At 35.9% G+C, this 17923-nt stretch overlaps 4 protein-coding genes across 6 annotated transcripts in view; 3 read left to right on the top strand and 1 right to left on the bottom strand.

The window, feature by feature from the left end:
- The first annotated feature begins 2305 nt into the window (after positions 1 to 2305).
- On the top strand, positions 2306 to 5522 carry LOC112147059. Of its 3 annotated transcripts, XM_024273162.2 has the most exons (8): positions 2307 to 2502; positions 2646 to 2730; positions 2962 to 3062; positions 4317 to 4345; positions 4418 to 4493; positions 4580 to 4714; positions 4812 to 4906; positions 5002 to 5521. In XM_024273162.2, exons 3-8 carry the CDS (start codon positions 2969 to 2971, stop codon positions 5362 to 5364), a joined length of 792 nt encoding a protein of 263 aa, XP_024128930.1. In that variant the 5' UTR covers positions 2307 to 2502; positions 2646 to 2730; positions 2962 to 2968; the 3' UTR covers positions 5365 to 5521. The 3 variants fall into 3 exon arrangements, with proteins under 3 accessions (XP_024128929.2, XP_024128930.1, XP_024128931.1); XM_024273161.2 differs by lacking the exon at positions 2646 to 2730 and having other exon boundaries at positions 2306 to 2498; positions 5002 to 5522; XM_024273163.2 differs by lacking the exon at positions 2646 to 2730 and having other exon boundaries at positions 5002 to 5522.
- Positions 5523 to 5769: 247 nt separating this feature from the next.
- On the bottom strand, positions 5770 to 8635 carry sf3a2 (splicing factor 3a, subunit 2). The gene is made up of 8 exons (XM_024273555.2): positions 8497 to 8635; positions 7604 to 7862; positions 7462 to 7508; positions 7137 to 7246; positions 6983 to 7032; positions 6496 to 6636; positions 6354 to 6422; positions 5770 to 6262 (listed from the first exon to the last, which is right to left on the bottom strand). Exons 2-8 carry the CDS (start codon positions 7799 to 7801, stop codon positions 6002 to 6004), a joined length of 876 nt encoding a protein of 291 aa, XP_024129323.1. The 5' UTR covers positions 7802 to 7862; positions 8497 to 8635; the 3' UTR covers positions 5770 to 6001.
- Positions 8636 to 8663: 28 nt separating this feature from the next.
- On the top strand, positions 8664 to 13992 carry plekhj1 (pleckstrin homology domain containing, family J member 1). Its single transcript, XM_024273556.2, has 6 exons — positions 8664 to 9172; positions 9348 to 9415; positions 9525 to 9591; positions 10485 to 10575; positions 12092 to 12155; positions 13065 to 13992. Exons 1-6 carry the CDS (start codon positions 9079 to 9081, stop codon positions 13155 to 13157), a joined length of 477 nt encoding a protein of 158 aa, XP_024129324.1. The 5' UTR covers positions 8664 to 9078; the 3' UTR covers positions 13158 to 13992.
- Positions 13993 to 15070: 1078 nt separating this feature from the next.
- fzr1a (fizzy/cell division cycle 20 related 1a) overlaps positions 15071 to 17923 on the top strand; it is an 8363-nt gene continuing 5510 nt past the window's right edge. Inside the window, exons 1-4 of the mRNA XM_024273554.2 lie at positions 15071 to 15254; positions 15960 to 16040; positions 17149 to 17277; positions 17451 to 17514. Of these exons, the coding sequence (XP_024129322.1) occupies positions 15966 to 16040; positions 17149 to 17277; positions 17451 to 17514 (268 nt within the window). The 5' untranslated portion in view covers positions 15071 to 15254; positions 15960 to 15965. The remainder of the gene's footprint in view (positions 15255 to 15959; positions 16041 to 17148; positions 17278 to 17450; positions 17515 to 17923) is intronic.

Genomic DNA, 17923 nt, shown 5'->3' with positions numbered 1-17923 from the left:
TTTAAAAAAGAGTGAAACCTGTTGTGTGGAGAGGAAATTTAAATGCAGAAATGTAACCTATCAAGGGATTTCTGGTCACTAAATAAAAATAAAAAAACACAATCATAATGTTAATGAGTCTGTTTAAACAGATGATTCATTTTCTTGAATTGAGTCCATTCTATGTGAACCGATTCTATATTTTTTTTCTCCACAGTTTAAAACGTGCACATTATGTGGATTTATGATTTGAAATAAATGTGCAAATGTCTGATGACAGATGTTACAAGCTCCAGTAAACCACTGTGACAACCACACGGAAAACAGTATAAAAAATGACAGTGACTGATTGAAAGCAGTGAACTCTGCAAGTATTCTGGAGACAGTTAAGTTGCTTCAGACTTCACTTCAGAGCTGAGTGAGTGGGAGAGCGAGCAGGGCAGCTGTCAATGGAGGCTGGAGAGTCAGTGCGTCCTCTCAGCCAGGCCCCATTATGGAAGGACACGAGAGGACAAAGAGGTTCGGGCCACTGAAATCTCAGCAGAGCCTGAATCTGGAACGTAAATGTCCGAAAGCAGCATTTGCTCTATCTAATAGCGGGACGTGTCCACGGGGATTTTCTGTTGACTTTGAAGTCGTCTTTGAGACTCTGGCTCGAAATTTTCTCAAGGAAGAAACTGTGATTTTTAATTTCTGTGCATGATTGGATGAAAACGTCAACATTATGTGCACATTTAATTTGTGACCTATTTAAAGATGTTGACACAGGTCGTTTATTTAGCAGATATGTTGCACTCGCAATCAAAAAACTGCAGCATTGGGCTTTTTTAAACAAGTTAAGCAAAAGTCCTGCTGCTAATAAACAGTTGGTACAACACATTTTATCAGGAGAACAATAATACTTCTTAATTTCATATTTGTTCTAGGATTTTCCCAACCGAACTTTAAAAAATATTACAGCATTTAAGAGTTATAAATAGCTTATCTTTTAGAAATTACTCCAGAACTTTTAGGGTTAAGATTGAATGGCTACTATTATTTGGAAAATATAGATTTTATGTCAGGGGTGGGAAGATTTAAGTTTGATTCCTCCCACCTCTTTTCAACAATTAATTAAACTCCTTTTGACGAAGTAAATATTTAATATTGAATTATTTACATGTCCGTATGGATGCATGCATACATTTTCCCACCAAATTATGGGTTCTTATCTTAATTTAGATGCATCTCTGGATATATGTTACTGTTGTTTGTCTTCTTAAGTTTTATTTTTGTTTTGATTGCTTGAAATAAGCTCCTTTTTATTCCAAGTCCAATGTGGATTTTTTTTCTACCATTATGCTTTAAAGAATTCTATACTTTCATATCGCCTGTGGCTAAATCCAGTATAACAAAGCACGTTTGATGCATATAATTTACAAAAACTTTGGTTTTCAGTTTAAAGTAATAAATGATAATGATTTTATATTTATTTGAAATAAAAAAAATGCAGAGATCTGATGCAATAAATTAGAATTGCAGATTTTTTGCAGCAAAAAAAGCAGACAGGCCTTAGTTTGATCAGTCAAGTTGTTCGTCCATCATTTCAAGCTGCATCCTTTCTTCTTTTTTTTATCAACCTTGTAAAAGGTTCACTGTGATGATTACTTTCAGTAAAGTACCTGCAATGTGTGATTCAGCTTAAACTGGACAAAGTACCAGCAGACAAATGAGTCACCAGCATGGCCACAAGTCTGTTTGTGAACACTTCCTCTGCCTTCAACATGCAGGCTGCCTGCAGCTAAACAACCTTGATACAACCCTGCCATTAATGCATCTGGTTATTTAGCCTCTTGTTAGCAGCTTCCATCTTTGCTTCAAGGCTTTATGATAAAACATGAGAATATTTTTGCTAAATTACTGAGAAAACTCCAGAGGATGACAGACAAAAATGTCTCTATAAAAACAAAGCAGTCAGTTTAACTGGTGAGCTCAAAATAAAGAAAGATGTCAGCTCCTCAGCTCATCTGCATGATGGCTGGAGTGTTTGGCAGACCTCAGACATTCAAAGCTGGCAGGCCTTCCATTGTATGACTCAAAAACAATAGCGCCCTCTACTGGTGGGTTATAAACCTAACACCTAAAGAGCTTTAAAATAAAAAAACTGATCAGACGAAAAAAACATTTTAGATTCAAACTTTTTAACTGTCGCACTTTTTTGGTTGTAAACATAAATATTTAGAAGAAAAACTTAGATTTATATTTGATGCATTTATTTTCAACGTGTTTTATTTTTACACCACATTAAAGTAGGAATTCAATAAGCACAAATATGAATCTTTTTCGTCTTCTTCATGTCTCTGACATTTGTTCACGAATGCCTGCTCACTCAACGCCTCTCTCTGACATCTTTTTGTTTTTTTATTCTTCAGCAGCTGTGCGTGGCTGTCACAGAGTGACGGAGCTGCCATCTCTGTGGAGGAACAACTGATCCCTGACAAAGGTTCCCCAACGCTGACCAGGAGCGCTCATATGTCAAGGCAGGTAAGTCCTTCTTTCTGTCAGGGTCAGAGGTCAGTCTTCATCTGCAAGTATTCCATGGCACTAAATGGCTACACTTGGGCGTTTTGTGTGATATAATAGGAATCCGTCTTTCTTTCTAGTGACATTGTCTCGTCTATTTACAGGGCTGCAAGGACACTAGCTCAGTTTCCATTTAAAAATGTCATGTGAGACACCAGGGCTTCACAGCATTCTTCTGTAAATGTGAAGGTCAGGAAACTGTCTGGCCTTTATAACGAAAGTGGAGAATTTAACCTTTTACTTCAAACAGCCAAACTGAATGTAAATGAGCAACAATATTCAGATGTGTTCTATCCTTTTGTAGTTATTGCAAAGAAAAAGAAAAACCTCCTATGTCTGTGCCAATCATCTGAAAAACAAATCTGAAGCATAATTCATCTGGAGACACAGCCGTCCGTCTCATCTCTTTATTTTCCCCAGACGAGGAATGGAAGAAAGCTATGAAACATTTGAGGAGGAGTTGGGGCCATCGAGAGCAGAGCCTCCTCCACAGAAGCCTGTTCGACAGATACGCAGACCAGGTGGTGAAAAACACAAGCAGACACTAAATCTGTGATGCCTGCGGACAGATATCCTCATCAGCTGCATTTATCATATCAGGGAATTATACATTCTCAAAAGCGATGGCACAAGGAGCCACACGACAGACGAGCTCTGCAGCAGTCAGAATGAACCACAGGCACTTCTCCAGGCAGTTAAATAAAGACTATGGAGAGCGTCTTTTTAGTTTATGCAAGTCATTTGTCTTGAGACAAATTGTAATAACTATTATCTTTTATTTTTTTTTCATAAGATCACAAACATTTTGTTTGAGCACTGTGTTTCATATCCAGTGAAATCAGAAGTTCAGGGTTTGTATTTGTTGTAATACCGTAGCCAAATAAACCTCCGAAAGTCATTTTAGTCTGTAGTAAACAATGACGTAAGTTCAGGAAAGATTACATTTACATTTAAATAAAATAACTGCATGATAAGAAATACTCAAAGTTATTTTATTTCTTAATATCTTAAAAAGTGTGGACTCTGATCCAGAGGACGATCTTACCAAGTTGTCAGTGAATTATTGCTTATTACAGCGTCTGTAGATCAGTGGTCTGCAACCTGAAGCTCTGTGGCTTTTTTTACTCCTCCATAGTGGCTTTCTGTCCAAATAAAAATAAAATAAATGTAATTTTTAAGAGTAAGAATTACTAAATTAACACTGATTGACACCTAGAAGTAAGAAAAACGATGTTAACATTGTTACATCTCTGCGGACATCAGGAGGATGGATCATAAACCAGTTATTTCATGCTTGAATTCAGTTTAACAACAGTTTTAAATAGGAAAAAGGATGATGGCTCACTAAGATAAAATGTCCATTTTGTCTTGCGTTATTTCAAACTTTTCGTAGGAGTACATTACCTGCACGTGGGTGATTTTGTTTGGCACAGGAAGTCTTATTTTGAAAGGAACCCATGTGAGTTTCTGTCAAAATTTAAAAGCTATCTTGCATTGAGTAAATGCTAGTTTCTCTTTATATTTCTGCTTTTATTCAAGCTAAAAAAATATATTTATATTTATTGTAAAAGTAGTAATGAATGCAAAGCAGTATTACATTTTCCTAAAAGGTTAAATAAAAGTCCTGCTAGGTTTTGATCAGAAACAAACAGGCCTCTTTTACTGCTAAAGGTCGAAGACCCCTGCTCTAGATGATAAACTGCTTATGGACAATAATTAATAAGTTGTCATCCATAAACCATAAATGAACCTAACCAGACCTCTATTTTTTTCAGAAACGTATGCTCCAAGAAAAATGCGAGAGGTCAGACGCAAAACAACTTCAATAAAATAAATCCATCTTTTGGGTCTCTTACGATTTGTTGTTCTCCTGCAGGACATGATGCCGGTTTCACAGCAGATAAGATCAGAACCCAAGACTTTACCTAAACAGCCCAGTTTCCCCTCACCAGGTTGAGTTTTTCCATCCTGCTGAGGTCTTGTTAAATGTGAACATTTAAGGCACAGTAGTAGTAACCTCAGTCTCTTCTGTCCTCAGCATCCCTGGACAAAAGCTTATCCATCCAGAGCCTCACTCAGGTAGAAACGCCATGGGAGAGCGTCACGCTCAACCGCTGCCTGTTTGTGGCCATAACCATTCTGGTGCTCACATCAGGCTTCCAGAGACTAAGCGGCAAGTGTGCACAAAAACACATACCTGTGGGAAAGGAGTCCAAAATATATACGTAAAAATCACCGCTGTGAATAAAAGGTTCTTATTTAACTCACAGAGACTATTCGTGGTCAAAAACCAGTTGATGAGGAAGAGGATGGACTTATGAGAAGACCTTTGCAAATGGTAAACAACAGAGGGCAGCCACTACAGGTAAACTCATGATTTTACTACTTTCAAACTCTAAAGTCTTTTATATAATTAGAGAATAGATTATCAAATGATTTGATGCATTTTTATCCACGTAGCCAGAGAAATCTCTGTGGGAAGTCATGTTTTGGTGGCTGCCTGACTTGGACGATGATGATGACGAAGATGATGGGATCCGAAAAGGAAGATCAAAGAGAGGAGCCATTACGACAAAAGCAAGGACCCACAGAAACAGGCCGTTTCCTGGCAAAAAACTCCTGAAGCAAAGAGATGGTAAATTAAAGGACAGGAGAGCCAGGAAAAGGATGAACAAAGATTTCAAAGACGAGGAAACGGTGAAAACAGCAGACATGGAAGTAGCAACAGAGGAAAGGAAGGAAGAAACGACTCCTAACAAAATCAAAAGTTTGGCAAAAAAGAAGGAAAAGAAACAAACGAATGAAGAATCAAACGAGAGCTAAATATGAAAACTGTATGTCTTCTTAATATTACTTTCCCCTCAACTGTGCATTAAGAAATGACAGAAAAGGATCATAATGGAATAAAATCAGTTTGTCACTTCAAATATGTGATTTTGCTTTAAAATTTTACAAAACTTAGTTTTAAATTGGGGTTTATGTGGAAAAAAAATCATCTAAAATGCAGTTTAATGTGAACACTAGATCATTAATAATTATCACAAACTTTAGACGTTTATTAATGATTGGTCCAAACTGAGGAATTATTTAGTTTACTTCCTGTTTTTTCATAAAGCAAAACATTTCTTTTGACTTTGTTTAAGAAAACATCACTATTTTAAAATGAACATCAAAAATTTTACAGCTCATTTTTTATGAGTTAGTTTTTTCAAGAAACACAAGAAGATGTTTTTGGTTTTCTGGTCAATTTAATTACAAAAACGTACAAGATGCAACATCCATCGTAGCATAAAATCCTAATAAAATGAGTTTTTAATATCAGAAAAACCTCCAGATTTCCCCCAAATAACAGATACTTCAAATGGGAAAACAAATTCTCTGAATGGTCAAATGAAACTGGAAAACTGGACAGGCTAAGTTACGGAAAGTCAGGACGTCAACATCAGCACGAGCATCCTGATCAGGACAATGATAGTCCTTCTGGAGGGGGCGGTCTCATCGGCATGGGAGGCATGTGCATCTGATGTGACATCGGAGGAGGACCTGGCGCCCCGGGTGGAAGAGGAGGAACCGACATCCCTCCAGGTGGAGGGGGAGGCAGACTGTCACCTGGTTGGCGAGGTCCACTCATTAGAGGAGGGGGGTGTTTCATACCAGGAGGTAGTAAATTACCAGACTGGGAAATGGATTTCTCCATTTTAAAGTGGAATTGCAAGAAGAACTGAAAAAAGTAAATGAAAAAGTAAAGAACAGAGCATTAAAGTAAATATTTTCTCTGGTGTAAAACTTGACCGGGGACAACATATTAGTACCTGTTTAGTCTCCCTGTTCCAATGGGTCCAGAAGCGGTTTTCTGCTTTATCAATCTCCCTGCTGGGAACCTAAAAGGAGATTTAAAATGTTAAATCATCAATAAGCATTAATTACAATGCAAAACAGCCAGGTCCAACTTACCTTGAAAGCAATCGTTTCATATGGCTCTGCAGCAAAAAGCAGATACTGCCAGCGGCGATCAGGCGGCTCAATGCGCTGTTCATAAGCAGACATGAAACGGTGCCGGGGTCCAATTCCTTCAGCAACTTCTGGATAATCAATCTGAAAAACAGACAGAAAAAAATACACAATTTAAAATGGGAAATTTGTTGGCTTGATATCTTTGATTGAATTGTGGTGATTTTTTTAGGTATCAACATCCATAAAAATCCACAAGATATACTTGTATTAATATAGTAAATGGGGAAACCCACAGTCCATATGGCGCTATAGTTCTGTTTTATCAATTAGTTCTTGCATAAAACGTTAAATTCAAATAACATACTTGACATGAAGTTGAAAAATGTGAAAATATCACAATCATTTAATCTGTAAATTATCGTAAAAGAGTTTCTCTTTTGAAGCTATTGGTGTAATTATAAAACTCAGATTTTCCGTCAGGCCTGACCTGGAATAGTAGTGACTGCTGACCGGTCTCTGGGTCCCTCTGCTTGGTCACTACAAAGATCAAGATACATATTTACAGTAAAACCGTAAGAACAATATACAGTTGGATGAAAGACTCAAGAAGTACAATAGCAACAAAGAAAAATTAAACGTACCTTTATAACCTGGTCGCCCAATTTTGACAAACTTCTTGACCTCAACTTTCAGTTTTGCTGGAGCTGGTTGTGCTGGAGCTTCTTTTGCCTCCTTGGCTGCTCTCCGTGCCCTGAAGTATCATAAAAATGGTTTAAAATCGGATGGCTTAAGAGGACTTTTTTATAAAACAATAATTCAACACTTAACCTACAGAAAAAATGTAAATTGTTTAATTAAAGCATTTCAGTTAAATACATTTTGTCAAAAAAAAAAACGCGCTTTTCCTTCAAAGATATTGTGAAAATACAACTTCAGACGTACTAAATAAAGATGAAGTGAACTTACAAGTTAGTCTGATGTTTCTTTCCTTGTGTGTGAGCCAAGTAGCTTCCCTATATAAAAGTAGAGGACAGATCATTTTAAGACATGATGCCAAAACAAAAACATTTTAGGTTCTTTATTTTTCCCCAAAAATGTACATTCTCACCTCATTGTTGTGAAGAGTCAGGCAAAGTTTGCACTCATATGATCCTAAGTGATTTTTCATAAAGTAGGGGTCTTTATTGATGTCAATGGTCTCCAGAGCCAGCTGTCGTAACCGCTCCCGCCTGTCACGGTTACTTTCGGAGGCAGAGGCCACACCGCCACTACCGGTCTTCCCTCCGGCTCGATGCTGGAAATCCATCTCTGCGAGGTGGACTCAGTCACGAGGTGAGAAAACAAGAATCCGATTGATCTCTTCTTATCTGTATAGAAATTTTGTTTTTGTCATTTGATATTATTAATTAAACGCATGTCAAAAGGCAGAAGTTGTGAATCCACACATGAGCACACATACAATAAAAAAAGAAAAAAAACTTTATTAACAACTTGACAAAGTATCATAACATAGTATAAATTAAATAAAAGTGTTAAAGAAGGAATAAAGCAATAAATGAACAAAAGAGGGAAACATACAAAATTACCAAGCATATTTATTTTAATCACGAACTTAAAAGTATGTGGAGAAAAAGATCATCACCTTGTATTGAAATTGTATTTTTCAACAATGTCCCAAATTTTAAAAGCCTTAAACTCTCAGACTTTTTAACCCAACAATGTCATATAATATTAGTAGATTATAAATATTTGCTGTAGTTGTACTTTTAATTTAGGCATAGGGAAAGCGTGCATTACCATTAGCTAAAGACAACATTGCGAAAACGCTAAGCTAACAAGTAGCAAGTGATAAAGGCCCTCTAGCTAAAGCTCAGCAAATTAAACTTTAGGGAAAACGAAACCAGTAATATAAAAAGAATCACAGCCAAGTTTTAATAGTAACTATATATACAGCATAAATTTAGTAAAAACATATAAAAACAATCCGCTAAAAACACTTACCAGTTTGCTAACGATGGCTCAACGCAAGCGGTTGTTCGCATTGAGCATGCGCCGAACCACTTCCGGACTTTGTAGTTTGCGTTTGCAAATGGTGCCCCCATCTGGACTGGAGCGGGTGTTTGCCTTTGTATTTATTTACTTTCCCCCCTCATTTTAACCTAAAATCCAAAAGGAAATGTCGTTAAATATTTGAACTGTCACCAACTTTAACAAGCTTTTTAAAAATCCACTATTACACAATTTTGACCCTCGTTGTTTCCTGTACACGTTGGTCCCAGTGTATGGGAGTGTCAGTGCTGAGGAAAAAGCAGCCGCCGTGTCCGTTGTTTAGAAAGAAGGAGAAGTGTTCACACTTGACAGCAGAAATGACCAGCCATTCATCGACCCCTTTCGAAAACATTAGATAACGAACCAGTTTATTCAACGATATACTGCCGTTTAATACTCCGTAAAGTTGTTACGCAACTCTACGATGTTTTCAGTCGGGGAAGCACAGCAGTAACAGACAGAAGTCCACTCCGCCTGCCTGCCTGTCTGCCTGTCCGGACCAGGTTGAATGTACCTGCTGCCAGCGTATCTGGGATGCGTTTTAACGAAAAGGAGATGGTCTCTTTGAGCCGCCAGCCTTCGGAGATGGCAGCCGAGTTAGGAATGCGGGGACCGAAGAAAGGAGACGGTAACGGAGCTCTGATGTTTATCAGCGACGCTAATGATTATTTTCTATTTTTTTTTTCATTAGGCCTCAATTTCTGATCGAATTATTTAAATACACTGATTATAATTGTTTATTATCTTTAACTGTGAACATAGCACAACTGTTATAGTGTGTATTATTGTTCTCATGGATGCAGTTGTCAAGAGGAGGCTAGTGAAACTCGTCGTTAACTTCCTGTTTTACTTTCGGATTGATGAAGAGGAAGTGAGATGATTTCATATTTCACATTTCACTACATTTTATATTATTTCCTTGGATAATTTTTCATTTCAAAAGTTGATCATTTTATTTTCCATTTTATTATTTTTTCAAGCCAATTGGAGCTTTGCTGTTGGAGCAGTGTCGAGTGGAGAAGGAGGACAAACAGACTTTCTCTATTGGTGAGTCAATATTTACTTTCACACTAACATTAACTGCTTTTCTAAGCCAGGTTGGCTTATTTATAATAGTTTCATACATTTTGATTAGAAAACTCAGTGTAAATTACAGAAAAACGTTTTTTAATGTAATATCACATACGTTCATGAATGATGTATATTTTTTAGGTTTTAAAAACATGTATATCTTGAAAAATTGGTTTTGGAATGTACATTTTAAATGTAAATCAGTATTATATCAAACCATTAACCTTGATGGGGAATTTGTGAATCAATCTCAATTTTAGTGTTTTAAAATCAAAAGTCAATCCTGTAGTTAAAGACCCATTTCAATGAATATTGTGCTTTTATCATGTTCTTGTGGCATTGATGAATAATTTAAGAATAAAACTGTGTTTCTGAGTATTTCTTTATTCAAATTGTGTTGGATCAGGAGCAGATAAAAACCTGCAGTTTCAAAAAAAGTGTGGGTTTGTGAAGCAGTAATGTGTAAACCTTACAATAATAATAATAATAAAAAAAACGTCATGAAATTTCTTTTAAAACTGTGATTATTTATTTTATTCGTTTTTTTTTCATGTTTGTGCAAAATAAACTTTACATTTTGGAGAAAAAATGTGATGAATTCTACTAACTCTGGAGGAAAACAGTTAACACAAAGTTTTTTTTTTTTATTATTATTTCTCTTTAGACCAATTAGGTGAAATTTAATAATATCACACCTGTCCATCTTTCACAGACATTTTGCCACAGCACACTGGTTCAAAAACACTGACCTACATGAATGAGAACATAAATGCAGACTGACTGTTTTTTCATTTTATAAAATGCATAACAGAACAAATACTAATAATTGCGGTATATGTTGTGTGTTTTTGTCATGTGTCGTCTGGCAGCGTTTCTAGATGAAGCAGAGAGGAAATACGTGTTTGAATGTGACTCCGAAGACCAATGTAAAGAATGGATAGATGCTATTATCAAAGCCAGGTAAGTTTTAGCCCCTTTTTTAAAACAAATACAATACTTTTTTATGGTTTTGTTAAGCATTTGTAATAGTCCAATTCAGAAAGAAACAAAAATAGTTTCATTTATATTATTTTTTTCAAATGCCTTTGCTTTTTTTAACTGTAGGTTCACTAAACTTGTCAATCTTGAGAAAATAAAAACTCCATTTATCTGTGGTACTTAGAGTAAACTATCTTCATCGAGAAAACTGTTGATGCAATGCTGCCGTTTTTGCCTCTTATCGTCCAAAACAAATCGTCTAACAATACGGTCACAGGAACATGATGTCAAGATAAGAAAAATAAATACATTTTTGCAACTTCTGCAAATTTAACTGACCAATTGCAATCTATTAATGCAGCTCACAGTGGACAATGTTGTTCAAGCTAAAAGCTTCAATTATTTTACATAGCTCTGTTTTAACAAGTCTGCAGCTAGATTGGCCCATTTGGGTAAAACTAGTTAGTGTAATTAAACCAAATTTCAACAAAAAAAGAGCACTTGAGCATTTCATTCATAATCTTTATTTATTTTTGCAGTCTTTTTTCATGTATCTTAAAAAACGTGTTAGTTAATGCATATGGAAGTTTTAAGCAAAAAAAAAAGAAAAAAATATTAACTATAAAACTGTATCATAAGCTATTTTTGTTTCTTAAACTATTGATGTTTTTGTTTCTTCTTATGCGGAGTAGTGAGTCAGATATGGCTGCATTAATCACTGGTACAACTAAATAAAACAAAATTCTAATGCTGCGATTAAAGTTGACAACTTATAATCAGAGAGAGCCAAACTAATTTTAAAAAGGATTTTTTTCAGTGCTGAAATGCTTTATATTGTTTTTTTTCCTTGTATATTGATTTGTTGATAATTTGCTTTTTTAGGCCGCGCTGACTATAAAACTTGGACTGTGAATAAAGTGACAAAGATTTGTAGCCAAGTATTTTTTTCAAATGCATCAAAGCAAAACAAAAAAACAAGTCGGTTGCATAACGATTAATATGTGTATTGCTGCTTTTTACTAAAAAGAAGTTGCTCAACCACTCTCTCAAGTAATTTAGTGATCATACAACATATTTGACTTGAAGTTGTAGACCCTTTAAATCCAAGAAAATTGAATTAAAAAAACTCTGCTTTCAAAAGATAAAACAGAAACATTAAATGTGTTTTGCAGGAATTCTTCTTGTACGATTCTTGGTGTGAAGCAGCAACATTTTCTCAGTGTTGACATTTACCATTTAGGATGGAGACCACATTGATTTCCCAATGCAGCGTGCAGCAGCAGAGATTATGTGCTGATTCCAATATACCAGCGCAATGATCAGCGTGTTGAGAAAAAACAAACACGGGCTTAGATTGACTGGAAAAACTGATGGTCTCAGGATTTTCTTGACATTCAAATCAAACGTGTCTAAACGCTGCAGCTCTGGTCTTTACTCTTGGTGGATGAAGATGAATTTTCCTCTATGTCCGATTTATTGGTTGTCAAATCTCTTGCAGTTATGAGTTTATGAGGAAGAACCTGATATTCTATCGAACTGAAATCCACAGACTCACGGGAAAGGTGAGAGCCTCCACAACAACACAAATCCATACTATTGTCTAAAGTCTGAAGTCATTCATTTAATACAGAATAAACTTTATATATATATATATATGTAGGGAAATCTAAACCACACATTAAACTAAACTAAATAAAGGGAGACTGACATTCAAAATGCACCAATTGCTGAGCTGTTCTCCTACATCTCTCTGAGATCAATTACCTGATTTGTTTGATTGGTCATGGTCATTACAGCATAAAAAATCAAAAAATTAAACACGTTTTAAAAGATTTTCACTTAGAAAAATACTTTCAAAATGTATAAAATTAAATCTATAAAACATTTTTTTATTATATGCACTTTAGTGGATTTCATTAATATGTTTGGTTTTTTTTTTAAAGCCAGAGAAAACCATTTATTAATTGTGCTTTTTTAGGAGCTCCACTTCAAACATTACATCCAAAAGCACAATCTAAAAAGGAAAACTATTAAATCAAACGTAATGTTTAGCAATTTAAAGAATCTGCTAAATGAAGCTGTTGCTGTGAGCTGGGATGATCTGCTGCTGTTGCAGGAGATCCGAGAAACACCTTGAAGTCAAGGGAGTTTATTCTTTCAACAGTAGGGAGTGTGGTTTTGTTGAACGTTTTTAATGAAATTCTTCCATAAAGGCTCCTTTATGATCCCTTGATGGAAGTGAAGGTAAATGTCATGACAGTGCAGACTTTTTTCTGATATTTAAACCTTTTTTTCTGCTTTAGTTTAGAGACAAAAGTCTCTAAAGTGGTTTTTGTGAAACATAAGTACAACTCAAGCTTTATGAGTGAATAGAAAACCATCACATCAAGCGATAAAATCCCCCTTTTTCTGTAATTTTATTCTTCTACTTGGGTAGAACAGCCTCTGAACTTTGCCTGCTTTCTCCACAGGACCCTTTGGAGCAATACGGTATATCTGATGAAGCTCGCTTCCAAGTCAGCAATGGTCTGCAGGCTTTGCCCAGAGAATCCTCCTCACTGTAGACTGTGTAAACCCTGCTATAGTTCTCTCAGCCATTCCAGCATTTATTATTTCACTGGTTTGAAAAACCACTGCCTCTCTGTTTACACAGTACTGCGCTGCTCTGTGTGGTTTGGGGACTTCTGTGTCCTTGGCAGTAATTACTGTCGGGACAGATCTTTCTAAATCTCTGTTTTCATGAGAAACTTCAACGCCATTTCAAGGGAAAAGCTCAGTCCCCGACCTCTTGAGTTATGAGTCTAATAAGTTTTATATGACGCTTTCCATTTGCTCTTCTCCACATGCAGATAATATATTGAAATGTCGGGATTATTGTTTTTTATTCTGTGATTACTTCTGTAAATTTTAGTGAGTGTACAAGTCCAGGACACAGGAATATTTGGTGCAAACCAAACGCAAGTAAATTCTTTAGGAGAGTTTCCATTTAAATTGATTTAAACTGCAAGAACTGCTGTGCTGAGCCACACTTTTGCTCACTTTTTTTTGTAAAAATGAGGATTACTAGCTGTGTCTGACTGCATTCACCATGTAAAGCTACACTTTTGCACGTAAGCGGGAATTAGGGGGTTGTTTTTTTTTTATTATTATAACAGTAGTTGCTGACTTGAATCTTAAAAAAACATGTTCTGTCAAAGTGAATCTGATTGTTCAAGCGATACTTTTGAACCACTCAGAAATAAATGCATATTCTTCAAAATCACATCAATGTTTGCAAAGTTTTAGCAAAATTATAAGATTTCTTTCAAGCAGCCATATTTCCATGTAGGGCATTGCTGTAATATTTAACTGTCTTTTTAGTTTTTTTGATTACACAATAAAACAACTTACTTGAATGTATCTTTAATTTGTTTTAACTTTTGTAGAAAGAATTGTTTAGCTAGATTTTGCTTTTAGTACACTTGTTTCACTTTATACCAATAAAGCAATTTGAAAAATTAATGGATTCCATTCAGATTGAAAAATATACTTATGCTTCCTTGAAAAGCTGCTTTTTTTTCCTCCCTAAAATTGCATTCTCTGCACCCTCCTCTTTCACATCAACCACCCTCATGTTCCCCTTGATTACATCCATGAACATTCTCTTCAGTTTTCCTTTAGGCATCTTTCCTAGTAGCTCCAACATCAGCTTCCTTCTGTCCTGTAATCACATTTACTACTTCCACCTTATGTTGGACCTCCTTATACTTCTGTCTGCTTTGCAGGTCTTCTTATCTGCTTTCTTCCTTCCAAATGACACACCAAGTCATTTTAGCTGTCTAGTCATTCTTTCTATCATTATCTCATCTAAATCATCATGAAGCACACCGAGTTGCTCCCAATTTATGATTTTTGCTCCATTTCCTCTTGATTTTTGATCACTCAAGATAATTCACTTAATTCACTTTCCATCATTTCAGCCACACAAGACAACCCGTCAGCCTGACAAACTGGTTTATTTGTCGGTTAGTACTTAATCCAGGGCATTGTGGCATCATCCATCTGTATCTTCTGGAGTTTATTATCTCGTTAAACAGGCTGAACGGTGTTAAATACACAGGAGAAATCAAAGGAATCGATTCTCACCTCACAGTGTTGCCTGTTTTATCCGGATGACAGTGGATTCGTAGAAGCAGGTGTAATTGAAAACCTCCAATCCCATGATGAGCATCTATTGCACTGAGTGGTTTCTGAAATGTGCATTTTTTTTAGCTGGATTACATCAGTCTCTTCAAAATTGTCTCAAAGTGTGATGGACAACAGGATCAATGATCTAATCCACCAAATTTATTTATTTATTGTTTTCAGAAAAAGAGACATTAGTATAAATAATGTATTAAATAAACAATATAATAAGTGCATTTACAGAAATCAAACGATGTGTCTTTAGGGAACAGCAAATGCATACTCTGGGACTGGTTTCCTTAGCAACGCAAATGTATGATTCAAAAACTGTGACGTCACACCCTTCCCGTGGTGCTTAGCGAACCTAAATTAAACGCTCGGTTGAAAACAACCGTATACTTATATCTGATCTTCGGGTATTATTTCAAAAAAGAAAACATTAACACCTTAAAAGAAACAATAAAGCGGCGAACACAGGAGGAGAAAGAACTGTAGCGGTAGGTGTCACCGTAAATTGTGATCAAGCAATGTTGACAAAGCGTTAGCTTAACTGCTAGCGTAACTTAGGCTGGGTCAACCCAGCTGAGCTAGCGTTAGCATCGGACTAGCTCTGGACATTTATAGATAGGGTTGTTGCGCTGGTTTTCTTTGTGTCACAATTACACAAACCCGTGATATTCAACTAAATCTTGTTTTTGCTTCAGGTCAAATAAATCCCCTACTAGTTGGTTATCTTGAAGGCTTTTTGTAGCTAATATACTCATAAAACTGAGATGCTATTGTTAGCCTTTTTAAGAAAAAGACCACGTACAGTTTAACTAATGTAGCTGTCATGTACCAGTTAACCTCAGTTTACTCAGTGATTAACCATTTAAACACAAACTTTAATATTTGGAATGATATAATGTTTTTTGTATTAATATGAGATGTAACACAGATGTAGAATTGTATCTAAGTAAACATTTGTGCGATTTTTTTTTTCATAAAACCATTTATCTAAAGGACAAGCGTTTAAAACAAGTGTTTAGCAAATGTCTTTGAGCCTTTGATGATCCATGTTTGTCATGTTAATTTGAAATCTGATATTTGGAAGAACCAGAAGTAAATTATCCTTTCAACATATATTTCTCTTGCAATTATTATTTTTGTGTTTTTCATTTAACTTTTTCTGTTTTTGTGCATCTGTTTGTCTTGTTTTTCAGGGCATTATGGACCAGGATTATGAGTGCAGGCTGCTCAAACAGATAAACATACAAAACGAGAATGCTAGTCCCAGCCCGATAGTAAGTAAATCGTTCACAGTAGTGCTTTAGTTTTTATTTTGCAGGTTTTTTTTTTTTTTTTACCAGCTGTGTGAACAATATCTATAGTTTTTGTTATTTAAAAAATCATCTTGGCACGTTGAATAAAACATTTCTCTGAACTTTCAATATGACAAATGACATGTCTGTGGTTATTGTTTTGCAGCTTGTCTGTGCAAACATATTTTTTAATTCTCTGTAGATTAGCAAATAAAAAAATAGTGATCTTGGGTCACACACCTTTCCATTTAGGTTGTAAAACTAATCAACTCCTGATTTGTTTCCTTAAGAGAGAGGTGTCAAACTCAATCGCACAGGAGGCCAAAATCCAAAACACACCTTAGGTCGTGGGCTGAACAGGATGAACATTTATTGAACACACTAAAACTACATTTTTAAAACTTTAAAATGTACCTTTTTAACATAATGTGAATAATAAAATAGCAGAATTATTATTCCAGAATAAATCAACGGAAACCTTAAATATCTTTCAATATTTTACTCTCCATAAAAACACATTTCGTCAAAATTAAACAAGTTAGAAATAAGTACAAGATAACGTCGGGCCATTAATAACAATAAAATAAAATGATCCGGAGGGCCGGATATTATTACCTGGCAGGCCGGATCCGGCCCTCAGGCCTTGATTTTGACACGTGCCTTAAGATGTTTTTTTTATGATTATTATTTTCTTCGGTGTTGTGGATGTTTCCTACCAAAACACAATTAAAGATGATAACAGTTTGACTGGAAACCCTTTTAGATGTGATCATAGAACTGCAATGCTTTTCCCAAACAGGATTTGCCAACTTCAAATGCACACAGAGACGGAGTTACAGCGTTGGAAATGAAAACGGTTTAACAAACCAGTTTTTTGACAGTGTCACTAGTGTTAAGCAAAAACAAGACGCTACCAGCCAAATAACTAGAATTTGTGAATCCTGCCTTCTGTTGTTAACACCTCAAATGAATGCACCATCTGCCACATAGATCATCCTCCTGTTTTGTTATTAAGATTTCAGATCACTATCCAAGCCCTTTTTGTATTTGGCCTCCAGTCGCAAATGCTCTCTCCTCTCGTCCCCCGTAGAAAGCTGTGGCAGCAGTGCGATCTCTGACACCCACCAGCTCCCCCCTGTCCTCGCCTAGCAAGCACGGCGATCGCTTCATTCCTTCCCGTGCTGGAGCCAACTGGAGTGTCAACTTCCACCGCATTAATGTGAGTCTGCTGCCATATTCTCTGTCCAACCAAATGTACAATAGTTTCAAGATCGGAATGTTGAGCATATTTGACATGCTTTGATTTGGTTGATCTTTGTTCAGTTTTTTGTCTGTAAAAACTTAAGCTTTAGATGAAGATATTTTATTCATTCAATGGATTCTCTGATGCAGGAAATTGAAAAGTCACACAATCAAAACAGGAAAACTAAAGACGGCACTACAGACAGCAACAAAGGTAATCCATTCAATTTGTGCTTAATTTTGTTGAAAAACAAGATGTAGGCCTGTGATGTTAACCCTTTAACTGTTGCAGTTTAGACTAAACCAAACATCTATGAAGTAGCTTTTCCCCCTAAATATTTTTCCTTTCTAATACTGACATTTCTTTGCCTTTCTAAATTGTTCAACACATCTTTTTTTAAGCAATTGTTTAATATAATTTGAACTTACTTTCGATTTATACTGAAATCGTTCTGCCTGAAAGCTAACCAGCTAAGGGCTAAATGACATGTAATGGACACAAAGACAGACGTCATTTTCTCAGATAAAGTAGTGCGACATCTGTTAGGAAATCTGTGGAACATGTCACAACAGGCCGAGTGTTCGCTGCTGGTTATGACATGACTTGTTCTTTCCCTTTAAAG

Source organism: Oryzias melastigma, linkage group LG17 (genome assembly GCF_002922805.2).
Source record: "Oryzias melastigma strain HK-1 linkage group LG17, ASM292280v2, whole genome shotgun sequence".
NCBI classification, from domain to species: domain Eukaryota; kingdom Metazoa; phylum Chordata; class Actinopteri; order Beloniformes; family Adrianichthyidae; genus Oryzias; species Oryzias melastigma.
This window is presented reverse-complemented; position numbering and strand designations above follow the sequence as displayed.